We start from the raw sequence: 15820 nt of genomic DNA, 5'->3' as shown, positions 1-15820 counted from the left end.
AAGAGCAAGTTAGGACTTATCAAAAGCAACAAGCTATGCCTATCCAATAGTCTATACAAAATCTTTAATGCCTAGTTCAATCTTGTAGACCCAATAAATAATATTAACATACATATGTATGTTACCTTAATATAATTATGCAAAAGGTACACCATAATCAAGTAGTAATTGAAAAAAAACTACCATTAAATAATTTGGCGATGTTTTTTGTAGACTAGGACACTTGAAATCTTGTGCATTGCGTTTTTTTTAAATTTGACTCTATACCGATTTCAAAATGGAACTAATAAATTGCAAGATGTGTGTTTTAGTTATTTGTCTCATAGTATAAAGGCAAATCTTGTATATAATTTATACTGTAAGAAAAAAACAATGCGTCTTTGAAATTTTACATTTCATCAAGTTCATCTTCCTCTTGCTCATCAAAGTCGTCCATGTCATCTGCTGTTGCATCCTGATACTGTTGATATTCAGAAACTAAATCGTTCATATTCGACTCCGCCTCGGTAAATTCCATCTCATCCATCCCTTCACCAGTATACCAATGAAGAAAAGCTTTACGACGAAACATAGCTGTAAACTGCTCAGAAATTCGCTTAAATATTTCTTGAATTGCTGTACTGTTACCAATGAAAGTAGCCGACATTTTCAAGCCTCGAGGTGGAATGTCACAGACAGCAGTTTTGACATTGTTTGGAATCCATTCAACAAAATATGAACTGTTTTTGTTTTGAATATTAAGCATTTGTTCGTCGACCTCTTTCATTGACATTGGTCCCCGAAACATGCATGCAACAGTCAAATATCTTCCATGGCGAGGGTCACACGCAGTCATCATGTTCTTAGAATCAAACATCTGTTGTGTCAGTTCCGGTACAGTTAGTGCACGATACTGTTGACTACCACGTGATGTTAACGGTACGAAACCTGGCATAAAGAAATGCAGACGAGGAAACGGAACCATATTGACGGCTAATTTCCTCAAATCAGCATTTAATTGTCCTGGAAATCTGAGACAGGTTGTTACACCCGACATTGTTGCCGACACAAGATGGTTTAAATCTCCATATGTGGGTGTGGTCAACTTCAATGTTCTGAAACAGATGTCGTAGAGAGCCTCGTTGTCGATGCAGAAAGTCTCGTCAGTATTTTCAACAAGCTGATGAACAGATAAGGTTGCATTGTATGGCTCAACAACGGTGTCTGAAACCTTGTGAAGAAAAAGAAAATGCATTTGATATATATTGAGCACATTTCCAAATTTTACTAACATAAGTATCATCACAAAAACATTGTTAATTAACATGTTAAGTTAAAACTGGTTTTATTAATGTCCTTACTAACAGGATGTGTTTTTCCTGCAGTATATTGTCTTCTCCATGTAAATTAAACGAAGTGTAATCTTTATTAAGACATGTTCTTCTTTTGTTTTGTTGGTTTGCTCTGATACTGAGGTCTAAGCACATATGCTTAAACAATTTTATTTACGTATAACCATGTTTGTACAAGCTGTCTGTATTCCATACCAAAACTCTGAGAAGGAGTTGCGAATCTTTTGGCCACAAAAAAATCAAACGAGAACCTTCTTATCTTTGAGGGCCCGTAGGTGGTGTGTTGCAAGGCAAAATTTCTGTCCCTATCCAATATACCCTCATTTTCCAGTGGCATTCCATATTTCCACGACCATCATCCAAAATGGCCTCTATTAGACATGACCTACCAATTGTATTTATTGTAAACTTGTTCTCGTCCTGACTATGCATGACATATTTGCCACTGGACGTTAAGCAACCAACAATCAATCAATCTTATCAGAAGCAAACAACAAGATATAGCCACAACTATAATGAAAACACGCTGGAGGTTGATTGGGCATGTCCTACGAAAAGACCAGGAGGACATCACAAAAACAGCACTCCACTAGACCCAGAAGGTAAAATAAGAGGAAGACCCATAATGACATGAAGAAGAACTGTAGAGGAAGAAGCTAGTAAACATCAACAGACATGAGGCACATTACATATAACTGACAATGGCCAATAAAAGTGGAAAATCGTCGTTACTCCCCTACACGCTAATGGCGTACAAGGGCAGTAATAAAAAACAACACGGCGCGTGCAATATGTTGAGCAGGATCTGCTTTCTTATCGAATCACCTGAGATCACCCATAATTTTTTGGTTCGTGTTGCTCTGTCTTTAGTTTTCTATATTGTGTTTTGTGAACTGTTGTTTGCCGTGGTATTGTTTGTTTGTTTAAAAATTTAAATATAATATTTGCACGAGAGAATCTAAAATATTATACATGTTTATTACCTTTGGCGATGGCATCACAGAAAATGTGTTCATTATCCTGTCGGGATATTCTTCACGGATTTTACTGATCAATAATGTTCCCATTCCAGATCCCGTTCCTCCACCCAAAGAATGCGCCATCTGGAAACCTTGTAGACAATCGCATGTTTCCGTCTCTCTTCGGATGACATCCATGACAGTATCTACCAATTCGGCTCCTTCCGTGTAATGACCTTTGGCCCAGTTGTTTCCAGCTCCTGACTGACCAAATATGTAGTTGTCAGGTCGAAAAAGTTCCCCAAATGGACCAGATCGTACTGAGTCCATGGTTCCTGGTTCCAAATCGAGTAGAATTGCTCTAGGAACATATTTGTTTCCTATAATTATATGAATAACAAATAAGGTTAAAAAAACACCAAAAACCGTACATTTTTTAATTTCTTTTGGATATTTTTAACATGTTTGATGTTTTTGAGTGTATAAATTTTGTGTTCTTACTTTATCAAGTTGCTCAACTGCAGTTGTCAATGGAAAGAATATTTCTTGACTTTTACCTGTTGAATTCCCTGCGACAAACATGTCATGCCTACGGCAGCAGTCCTTGCGTGCCAATTACTGTTTCAGGGGTATCATTTGCGCCAAATTTTGTTTTCCAAATGTATCAATTGCGCCAATATTCGGATCCCATTTGCGCCAATTTACCTGTACACATATCTATCATAAATTTTAATGATTAATATATATTTATTCTTATTTATGGCTTAAAAGGTATCGTATGTTCGGAGATATTTCACCATGAAGATGAGCATCTAGAGAGAAATGACTTAAAATGCATTTGATAGTCAATCAACAGGGAGAGAATAAAACTTCTTGCTTTGCTGAATATGTAATAAAGATATGGCAATAGAGAAGAAAATTAAAGTCCGAATAAGGGAGTAGGAAAGTCATTTTTCTTCTAATTGGCGAAATCGTATGTTTTATTTTTGGCGCAAATGATACCATGTAATTTTAAAACATGTGGCTCAAACGTAGCATTGGAGAAAAAAGTTGAGGCGCAAGAGGACGCATTTTTGGCGCAAACGGATCTCTCCCATGCCTATTAAGCATCGTGTAGAACGCCACATGCGGGGTGTTGGCTATTGTTGACACGGGGTGGCAATTTCCAACAAAACAAACAACGTTTAAGAGAGGTAACACAATGCAGCTCGGTAAAAACGTTGTAAGGTCAACCTTGTTTAAGGAAGTTCACAACGAAGTTTTACCCTAAGATGCAGTATACCATAACTTGAATTAAGAACTCGATTATATGTTTAATTGCTCTCGTTTAGCTTGTTGTCAAGCTACACAAATTGTTAACATGTAATTGTACTTGTTTAGATTTTTTTTCTTTTGAGATAGATGTTGTATACGTATGAATAGTAGTAAAGTTCAAATATAAGAAACATACAGTTGTCTACTTTGTGAATGGAATTTTCTTAGTCATTCTACATGTACCATACTTCCACATGTCTCCTCCTGTTACTTAATCATATATACCTCATGATTTTAATTACGGTTTCAAGCCATAACACGTGACAAGATTAATGTTAAAATGTCTAACATCATGAACATATCACTTACCGCTCGCTTCGCTAAAGTAAACACTGATCCTCTCAAGTTGTAGGTCAGAGTCGCCATGATAAATTCCACTAGGGTCTATTCCATGTTCATCCGAAATTACCTCCCAAAACTATAGAAATAAAAAAAAAGATTTATAGTGTTATATGATTTAAGACATGGATCTAGAGAACAATTGCTGTGTTGCTATTACGTACTAATGATACCAATCCAAACATGATACATCATTGATGATTGATAAATGTAAAATCCGAATTGCTAGGAATAGCACATGAAGCTATAGATACCATGAAAATTTCAGTTGCCTGAGAAACATGTGACTAACAAATGGATATAAAGAAGGAGGTAAGCAGAAAATTGGAAAAAAAAAGAAAGAGGGAAGTCAAAATTAACACAACTACAGTTTTACAAAACCTACGAAACAGTGGTTACGTCATTTCGTTAGACATACCTAGCATAGAAGATAAGACGTTTTTACTGTATGTAAGGGCGTGACACCATCTACATTTACTGACGGCACAGTTTTAATGTTAGAAAGCATTTCTTAGTTTTCTTCAAGGAGAGTAACCCATTCTTTATCTGGCTGTTTCGTTAATATAACTTTAATTGTTTGTGTGATAATTCAACCCTTGGCTTATTATCGTCAAATTTGTTTAATCGTCATCAGTGTCCCTACTTTGCGGATGTATATACATGTAACTAGCGACAATGCGTACGTGTATTTTATTAAACACATTACGCACTGTCTTGTCATGTTCTGCATGTTCCTCTGTATGTTTTGATTTTTTTCACACAAAATAACATGTAACAATGAAGCACTGAGGACACAGTTTGAATTAGATTACAAAGTGACGTAGTCGTTTATTTAGAGTACATATTGTTTTTCGTTCATTATTTTGTATATGCATTATCAGATTATGCCGTTAGTTTTGTCGTTTGGATTATTTTGCATTTGTCATTTCGGGACCTTTTATAGTTGACCATATGGGTTTTGCTCATTGTTAAAGGCCAAACGGTGATCAATAGTTGTTGTTTTCTGTGTCATTGGTTTTTTTTAAGGATTTGTCTCATTGGCAACATATTTTAATATATCTATAAACATGCAAAATTTCAAGTTAATTCCGTCTATATTGAGATGTTAGTTTAAGAAAGACAGAATAGCACAACTTAAAAATGTGAATACACATTTGTGTAAAAAAATATCATTATCTAAGTACAATCAGTTCAAACATACCTCATATACCTAGTATAAATAGTATGCATATATATCAAAGTTTTACTTTTATCGATGTTTTACCCCGTTCCTCAAGTATTTATCACTTGTATTGAAATATTCCGTCAAAGTTTGTTTCACAAGGAAGATGATTGTCTATCGCAGATACAAATATCATTTGGACATTAATTTTACCTAACTTTGTGTATACACATATTATTCAAACCTAAATATCTCTTACACTGACCGCATACAAAAGCTCGATTTTTATAATATTATATTTGTTTCTTTTTTCCCCTTTTTTCAACAGAGAGTATAGTCTCTCTTTTATATTCCATTTTGTAAAACCATTCAAACAGGTAAACCAACGGCCTAATCTATAATCTATATACTTTTCGTTTGAAACATACTTCTTTCCGGGATTCTCAAGAAGAATGAACATAAGCTAGCATCTCCATTAACTGTCTGTTCCTACATACAGATGATATCCAAGCGTGCTAACTATGTTGATTGCATCTATATCACTGAACTTGAAACAAACATGACAAAGGATACCCCAAATGTTGTGCTTAGCATGCTCTTGTAAATTGACATCGGGAAGAACTAATAAAAATACGATAAAAGAGATGATTTCAAATTTATCTAATGTTGAACTTTGCATTTCAGGGAAGCATCATTCCAGCATCGCTAGCATATGGTATATAAATATATAAATAATGAGACAGCTCGCCATCTAAGTCACAATGTTTGAAAAAGTTAACAACTATAGGTCAAAGTATGACCTTCTACATGGAGCCTTGGCTCACACCAAACAGCAAGCTAAAAAGACTCCCAAAATGACTAGTGTAAAACCATTCAAACAGGTAAACCAACGGCCTAATCTATAAAAAAAAAAAAACCGAAAATTAAGAAACAATTTTGAACCACACCAACAAACACTGAACTTCAGGCTCCTGACTACATGTTTATGAGCCTCTCAGATATTCCATGACTTGCGATTACTATGGCTCTTTCCACATTTCAGTAAAACTTACTATCAATTTTAATAGGAAGATCTTTTAAAAAGAGTCACTGATTATAATTTTCTAAACAGAGTGTTGCTGCGAAGAAAGCTATCGAACCAATGGTTCCTCGCGATGGAATTAAGTCATCCTTTCGATAATATTTTACAGACGATAATATCATTATATGGAGACTGTAATGGAACAAATGACCACGAATTGTAGCCTTAGTATCATCATATTTTCCTCAACAGTTACATCACTGCATACATGCGACTTATAACCAGGAATTTACTTGTCATGATCAACCCAGTAGTTTTCCTTCTTGGAATCATTATGTGCATACCCTTCCAGACCAGGGCGTTCGAGTTAATTATCGGTTTCTGACTGGGATCGTGTTGGCCAATATCAAGTGTTTTGAGGAGGGATGTTTGTTTGTTCGTTTCGGTTTTCTTTTGGACATACTCTTTTCTATGTTTCAAAGACTTATGGTAATTTGTTGCCTATTTGCATGGCATCTTCTCCCCTTTGTCTTACAAATGTTAAAGTCAAATTTAACAATACACCAGGTCAATGAACCTTTCTATATTCCTTCAAATAAATGTCATTCTAATATAGGTCTCAGACGCATTCTGCATATCAATTCTAATTTTAATATCTTTATTTTTAGCTGTTTATGATATCAAATATGTCAAGAATTTTGTATCGGACCTACTAGAATATTTGAGTCACCATTTGGTTAAAGTTTGGATATATACGTAAAACGGAACACATGTACATATGTCAGAAAATATAAATTTATTTGTATGAGCTTTAGAAACAGGACGAAAAGCGAGCATCGTCGAGATTTTCTCCTGTTTCACAGCGAGTACTATTACGTTTTATATTTTCCGAAAATGTACATAATTATGTTTTTTGTATCATGAAATGTCGTATTTCCAACACTTGAAACTTGAGTTATAAAAGAGGTGGACAATATAGGGGGTCTGTTAACATGTTAATAACACCTCGATTTTGGCAAAAACAGTTAACAACAAATGCAAAAATGCTGATAACAGTTTCACAGTGGGTTAAAATCAGTTTAAATTTGTCTCAGATAACAGTTAACAACGCCTTGAAAAAGGCAAAAACAGGTTAACATAAAAAGGGATTCCCCCCTCCCCCCTCCTCCTCATAAAAATCTAAATCATTGTGTCTCTATTTTTTTTATTAGTTTTTTTTAAAGAAATCGACATAGTTTTCTGGTATACTCGGACCACAAAGAGGACCACAAAATGAACTGGTACGGAAAAGTAAATATCCAAATTACCGATTGCTCAACATAGAAGCTGGGTAACAGGAAAAAAGTCCCAAACAACATGAAATTTGGAAACATATTGTTATCTATTTAATTCCAAATTATTGTACACACAGTTTGTCGTGGTAAATGTTTGATTTTCAACTTAAAGTAAATATCTAAGGTGAATCTACAGTTATAAGAATTAAAGCATCATTGATGCTGTGATCCAGCTAATTATTTATAGCTAGTCAAACATTGGTTTCTTGGACACATTTTCAAAAATTTCTAATTATCTTTATTTAAATAGGTGTATATTTTCCATGAAATGTAAAGTCAATCTTTCTTGGGCAGAAATACCTTAGTAATAGCATAAGAATAATCAGGGGCAGTTTATCAGATGTGTGTTGTTTGTTGCTGTCTGTCATATTTGTTTTTCGTTTATTTTTTTGTCATAAATTAGGCCGCTGGTTTTCTCATTCATTTTGTCATGTTGGAACCTTTTATGACTGCCAATGCATTTGTACGCTATAAGTTTTACTCATTGCTGAAGGCCATACGGGGACCTAAATATGTTTATAAAAATATACATGTAATCATGTATGCTTACATCTACTTGGTTTAGGCTCTAGATGGTGGATACTAGTCTCTTGGCAATCATACACCATCTTCAATCTTTTTTTAAAAACCCAAACGAAAACGGTGTAATTTGTTTCTATCTGGGGTTATAAATTCAAGAATATAAAAAAAGGCAAGAACATTTAAGAGTGACATACCAAAAGAGGGTCTAGTTTTAAAGAGGGTTGGTATTTATCTAACATGTAATGCAAGTAATATTTGCCGCTGGATATTAAACAACTATAAATAATATATGCTACTACAACCTACATGTAGGTTACTATCCAAATAAATAAATCATAAGAAGAATCGTAGTGTATATATGTTGTGAAAATAAAATAATCCTTAAAGTTTAAAATTCATGCTGTTCAAAAGTGAAACTTAATGTTATAATTTACATAAATAATACATGATAAATGTGAGAAAAACATGTGAAGCTTCGTAGAAAACACATAAACATAAACATCAACAATATATTGACCCTCCCTAGTTGTAAACCAGACAAAATTGACAGTTGTATGATATGTAATTACGTCTGTAAGTACTAGATAATAACAAGGTCATTGGGAGATAGTTATAATCATATGTGTATTAGAAGTAGCAGCCATTTTATACATGATATTAGAAAACAGGTGCCCCTCCCTTCTTTGAAAAGTTAATTAATTGGGCGGCAGTTCTACCAATTAAAACTGAAGAGGTCACTTGGTATTGGAAATACTTTTTAACATCTTCTTCGCCGGCAAAAAATGTTAGAATTATTTACTCTGTGGTGGTAAATAAAGGTAGACATGTTATATATATGTATTTAGGTTGACGTGTATTTCTCCACGCATTCTTTGCCAAGTTGTACGAATAATATTTTAGTGGTCAGGAATCCGGCAATAAATATTATGTGGTATCAAGTTAATTTAATAATCAGATTAAGAAAAAGGTTACCTTGGAACCGATTTGATTTCCACACTGTCCTGCTTGTATGTGAACTATCTCCCTCATCTTGTATATGTATCACTTCTAAATATTGATGACGAATTTCCGCACGTGTACAAGTTGGTGAGTGATTAATTAATACGCAACTTGCTATTCTTGTCTAAGGCAATTAAGAGCGATCTTTAGATGCCATGCTGCTGAAATATTTATCATTAATTATCTGGAAAGTTAAGTAAATCAACCACTTTGTTTCAGAAGGAGCATTCCGGAAAAAGAAATTGTATCGTTCAAAGACTTATTTAATTAATATAATAGATATATATTAGAATGAAGGGTAAAAAACAATGTTCTATTCCTCTGACAAAAGACATGTGTGTGTAGAAGAACTATGCCTTGGAATGTCGTTTGCCGGATGAATATCGGCAAAGGAATGTAACTAGAACATAAATCCAATAGAGGAATAGAAGTCTTCGGTAATAAGATAGGAGGTTGAACTTTTTCTTATAAAATGAATGAGTAGCGAGCAAAGAGTTAGAAAATAATAAATGATTGAGATACTATAAATTGGGGTATATACCCCCTCCCCCTTCAATAGGCTGTGTCTTGAGTTGGGGTGAATATAATGATTGATAATTCCTGCAGTATAACATTTACTATATAAAAAAAGGTATACAGATAATAAGAAACGAAATACATCATTCTACGTAACGTTTCATACTTTTTTTTATATTTCATATATTTTATATAGCTAACGATTATACATTCATTTTACTATTTATATTGCAGTTCCCTTGAAGTCCTCTTTGCGGTCCGCGATGCATAACACATACATAAAAAAGATACTAGTAAGAGGAATTGTCTTACCGCACAACACAACAAACCACAAACATCAACCGCACTAATGCCTGACTCATCAACTCTGCACTGACAGCAACTAACCACACATCGTCCTCATAGCATGACTTAGTACAGTCTCAAAATGGCATGCAAAGGGGTTCAATCAGTTTTAATTTTAAAAAGAAGATGTGGCATGCTGAGGCAACTCTCCACAATAGACCAAATGACATTAGCAACAATAGGTCATCATACGGCCATCAACAATGAGCAAATGCCATTCTGCTTAATTAGTCAGCTATAAAAGGCCCGAAATGACAAATGTAAAACAAGAACACTATTGGCATCCCATAATAATGAACGAAAAACAAATGTGTATTACAGTAACAAACGACAACCATTAAATTACAGGTTCCTGACTTGAGACATGTACATAGAGAATGTGGCGGTGTTAAACTAGTTTGAAGGCACCAACCCTACCCTAATCCTGGCCAGTGGTATGCAAATGAAACAGTACAACATAAGAACAAAATCCGTTGAAAAAGGCTCAACTCATTAGATATACATCTAACAAAAATACATAGTAGACGTGGCCGGGTACATGTTCATGTGTACTTGCATATCCCCAAAACAAAAAGATTTTAAGGATCTATAAGTTTCTAAATTTCCGGGCTCGGAAAACAACATATCTGTAAAAATGAGGTTATGCCACATGTATCCCGTTTGAAATAAGTTTTCTACAGATACAACCAAACTTCAAAACGTAAATATCTTTATATCTACAGTGGGCAAACTGGTGACAAAATATTACCTCCCCTGTAAACAGTGCGCTCTTCTGACTAGAGGTAATCGGTAAAAAAAAAACGGATGATGCTGTAATTGTTTAGCTTGTTTAAAATGAGCTAGCATAAACGAACTAAGACGTGTCAACATAGTGTGAATATGATAACGAATCAGGTAAATTATTTCTTGTTAAGTTTATCACCTCATCGTATCATCATATGATAGGTAAATGCGTGAATTTTCGATTTTCAGTGTCGTCAGGGATCAAACTTGTAATCATGCCATCCTTTCATTATTTTTTTAAATACTATCCAATGGTCGGAACACCTTGATTTTCTCCCAATTTGTAAAGTTGATTATGATGCATGATATATATTTTTATCGGGTGAAAAAATTGATATGCAGCAAAGATTGGCAGTTTTTAATTTGTGTTGCTATGTGAAATAATGGGAGATAAATTAAAGTATAAGAAGGCGCACTTTTTCAAAAAGTAAACAATTTAATTCAGATGCATAGTATTTTGTCAAATGATAAAGAATATCGTAGAAACTTACTAGAAATTCATCTAATTTATAAAATATATACAACATGACATACTGAAATCTGAAAAGGGGTAAAACCACTATACCTTGAACAAATTCAGTTAAAAAAAAGGGGGGTAATGAAAATGCTACGAAATTTAGATTATATTTATCTGGGGTCTACAACCAAAGGATGATGGGAAATGCAACTAACTACTTTTTTAATTTGATTGTTAAGTAAAATGGCTGGGTTTTTTTTTTTTTGGGGGGGGGGGGGGGGGTTTAGCATCTCTGTTCAAACGTACGTTGGTCTAATATTTTCAGGTTCTGTTTGGATTGCCAAAAAATATTATAATCACCTAATTGAATGTTCAAATTATTTTGCAGTGATGTTCTGTATGGAAGGAAGACTGTCATAAAATCTAACAGTTCTGGATGGCCCGTTAAACTAATTGCTTAAACATCAATAACGATGTAAGATTCAAGTGTCTGATCCAGCACAAGTTTAGCTAGATTTTCCACACTAGACAGTGTCTGGCATTGAAAGGATATCAAACGGATGTTTTATGGAATGATTCTCACGTACATATGACAATCATATGCATAGGAATGTGGAGCTAGACTCTTTCACGCAACAATTTAATTTCCAATATAAACTCCGAAAAGACGAGCATATAAATGTACATCAATGAGAAACATTCTTTGTGAATAAAATCCTTCCAAAACTTAAATGTGTCATTAGTGTTGCATTATTTATCAGTAGAGATAACTAGATTCCAGTCAGATTGCCCAACTGAAGGTTTTTATTGGAAATGTTTTGTAAATCTTGACTGTTTTGCAAGACAAGCTTGGCTGTGCAGGTTGCTCGGCCGCCCCTTTCAGTATGAGACAATATTTTGTTTATTACTAGTATATACTAAATCACTGACGCAAGACTGAAGCGGGCCCCCTTTTAGGCAGTTAGAGCGAATCACCTTAGGTTTCAACCATTACATGCCAAACCGGGGGAGGGGGAAGGTTTTTTCATAATAATAATACATTGAGATTTAACATATACTTTCCTATATGTATGTTTCTTTAAAAGTATTGCCAACAAAATTTGGGATCATTATATTGTTTAAGAAAAACACCTTACCCCCTGTACTTTATAAAAGTGCAAATTCTTCTTCAATACACGTGCATGGTTAATTCGGATCACATATTTTCTATTCCGATATTATAAGAATTCGAAGGTTCATATCATTTACAATATCAATCAACATTTTTCTGGGATTTTTTTTTTACTACCAACGTTTAACCTCGAGGTTACATTGTAGTAAAAAAAAAATCCAATAAAAACGTTGAATGTAAATGATATGAACCTTTAAAGTCTTATATTATAGGACTCGTGTTTTTCAAATATAATGTGTTGATCAATTATGTTATGATGATTTTAATAAACTTCACATTAGGTTATTTGTCACGTATATTGATTACATTATATCGAGTTGTCCCAACGATACACTTGTCGGTGTGCTCGATCATGCGAATTTATCGACATTCATATAGACAAAATGACCCAACTTTGAAAAATTCTTGTGACGAAACTACATTTCGGAACACGTTAAAAATTGGATACTCAGAAAGCTGCATTATTAAGGTTTGATATATATTTTTTTCAAATCTGGCAGTTTTTTACACACCCCTGTTGAACAATAGATTGTTCAATTAACAGCATGTTTGGCAATTAAAAATTCATATATTAACAAATTTAGCTTTAGCATATACTTTATTTATAGTGGTTGTATAAATGTTATATAATGGTTTTGTATTTAAGAGATATTCATCCCTATGCATATCGGTTTTTATGCGTATATTGTCTCTCCTTTTTTTCTACCTTTTCTATCTCTTTCATAAGAAGAGTGATTTTTCTATTGTTCTAGTGTCACTGGAAATCCCACTGTCTATGGAAGAATTGAGTACAGGTAATTTGTAATAACGAAAATCCAAAACGTCACAACAGATACGGGCATAGCGAACGACTTGTGATAAATAGACAGTAATAGTGCATTGACTTGACATATCAACGATATAAGGGTGAGGCTTAGAAACGGGGAAATGCGAGGCTGTGCCGAGCTATTTCCCCGTTTCGGGCCGAATCCTTATATCGTTGATATGTCAAGTCAATGCACTATTATTGTCTTTATACTGCAATCTAAAAAAAAACATTTTCAATTGTTGTTTAATGCAATAATGTCATCACTGATTTAAATATATTGGGAAACTTCCCTCTTTTATAAAAAGGCCTCATATCATGCAGGCGGAGAAATATACAACACGATGAAATGTACATTTACCTGTTGAAATTCGCAATCGATGGTGAACGAATTTGTTTAAGAATGAACTAAAGTATCAACAATAAGCATAAATATATGATGTATGGTATGCAGACCATACATATTAACAAGTGAAATATCTTGTTTTTTTTTTTAAATTGCAAAAGAAATAAGTTTGAGTCGTTGTATACATTGAAAACAAGAACAGGTTGAATAGGTCGTATGAATAATTAATTATAATCTCGGCAATTTCTATTTAAATATTCATGAGGAAAAGTGATATCATGTCAGTGACTGTATATGGCATAGAAATATACGGTCAACGCAATTTGACTGCTCAAATAGAACGAGTGCAGTATAAATAATATTATCAATGTACTTAGAATAAATAAGATATGATTTTTACTGTATGATAATAGCATTAAATTAACGTAAATTGCATATTTTTTGAATTGGTGCTTAGTGGGCTGAAATGAAAAGTTTATCATATGCTTCGACTGTTATCACATGCCTTTCCGTAACGTTATCGCATGGCATTCCGGTGATACTTGGTAAATTCCGGAAAATACACCTCAATGCTACGTTTTCAGTGAAAAACATTAATTGCAAAGTAGTGTACAAAACAATTATTTGAATACTGGAAAGTATATTGTGTAAAATAATAAAAAAAAAAAAAACTAATAAAAACCTAAAAAAATAATTATTAAATAAATGCATTTTTAAAAAGTTTCAAACATAATTTTTCCAAACAGTGTTCATTAGGTATAATGTGTATATTGTTGATTTTATTTGTAGATTTGTCCATATTAAAATGTTTTTCTTCTCGGTGGAGTCAAATGATAGAAATATTTCATATCGAATGTACTAATTTTTTGGTCCGACGTCCGTGAACTTTTCACTCTTTGAACGTAAAAGGATATATGAATCTGTTATTTTTCTCCATTGTTGAAGCATATGATAAAAAAATCATAACATGTCATTTTGCATATCGCATGTATTATCAGCCCCCAGTCAATATCAGATCTCGAGCCATGCAGCTCTTGGGCTGATATTGAATCTAGGGCTGATAATACATGCGATATAAAAAATGCCATGTAATAATCTGATAATAATAAGCACTGTGAGATGTGCCAAAGATTGTTGTCAAGCACGCACTAACCTCCCCATTTTAAGCCATGAATGATCTAAAAAAAAAAACGAATGCATCTATTGGGACGTAAAATGTTACTAGTACGTTTCAAAATAAAATTTAAATGTTAAATTGAAGGATACAAAAGCAAAATGCATACATTGTAAGAATTTATAAAATTTATTTGAACTCGTTAGGTACGAGACAGGAAAAAAGGACGACGATTCTCACGATCATTCATATTGAATTTAATGCGCAATGCTTGAGATTTAAATAAAGACTTTATATCTATATCTTTAATTATATATTATCATAATGTATATTTCAGAAAAGCCGGATACCTCTGACCAAATTTTCAAGAACCCTTTTGGTTCCACCTATTTAAACCTGTAAAAATTCCTTATAAATAATCAGGAATAGTTTGCATATATATGACAATGATAAAGTAATCAAAATTAATGTCATTTCTAAAACTATTGTAAAGGTAGACTACATGCTTGTATATGCACTTGGAAAAAACAAAAACATTTGATATATCACACCTCTTATAATTTGGAACGTTTACGGTACTGAAAATGAACGCCGATACGGCAAATTAAGTTTAGTTTATGAATACCAGTGTATATTATGTTGATTCAACAGCTAGAAAAATAACATAAGGCCACACCAATTTAATTTCTTGTTCTACGGATTTTTGGACTCCAAAATTTGGGGCGAGCGAGCGATTTGAAAATTTTAATAAAAAAATATTTAATTTGCAAATTTTTGAGGCGAAGCTTGAAAAGTAAAGGCGAGCGATTATAATTTTTTTTTGTAAACATAAAATAATAGGTTTTGACAATATTAAAACTTGATTTATCACTTGTACTTTGACATTTCTTTAATTTCTGAAGTATTTTTTCCCTGTTCACCAAGAAATAATTAAATCTGGTATGTATGTGTGACTGACAATGAGACAATCCATCCAAATCATAATCAGTTTGGGGGCAACCCCTTAATGTTATAAATATCCCTTTTACATGTTTTATGAGGGATCAATATAAGTTATAATATATTTGTTTGTACAAAAGGGCTCATATTTTCTCATAGAACTATATATCTATCTGGTATTAAATGGTCAAAACATGTCCAAGAATTTAGTAATATTCCTGGACTTTAACCATGTTAACACATTTACTTTAACAGTTTAATAATATTCAAATTAAGTGGACCCCTCTTTAAGAAAAATTTGTTTAAAATATGATGTAACTCGCCTCTTTTTGAGTACAAAATTCTAAGTGTTCAAAGGTTTTG

The 15820-nt window shown here is 33.3% G+C and overlaps 1 protein-coding gene across 1 annotated transcript; it reads right to left on the bottom strand.

Annotated features, from left to right (window-relative positions):
- Window positions 1-291: 291 nt before the first annotated feature.
- Window positions 292-9115, bottom strand: LOC143082415 (tubulin beta-2 chain-like). Its single transcript, XM_076258074.1, has 4 exons — window positions 8955-9115; window positions 3914-4022; window positions 2315-2670; window positions 292-1210 (listed from the first exon to the last, which is right to left on the bottom strand). The coding sequence occupies exons 1-4, from the start codon at window positions 9009-9011 to the stop codon at window positions 389-391; spliced, it is 1344 nt and encodes a 447-aa protein (XP_076114189.1). The 5' UTR covers window positions 9012-9115; the 3' UTR covers window positions 292-388.
- Window positions 9116-15820: the final 6705 nt, after the last annotated feature.

Source organism: Mytilus galloprovincialis, chromosome 1 (genome assembly GCF_965363235.1).
Source record: "Mytilus galloprovincialis chromosome 1, xbMytGall1.hap1.1, whole genome shotgun sequence".
Classification (NCBI taxonomy): domain Eukaryota; kingdom Metazoa; phylum Mollusca; class Bivalvia; order Mytilida; family Mytilidae; genus Mytilus; species Mytilus galloprovincialis.
The sequence above is the reverse complement of the archived record's forward strand: the minus strand, read 5'-3'. Positions and strand labels throughout refer to the sequence as shown.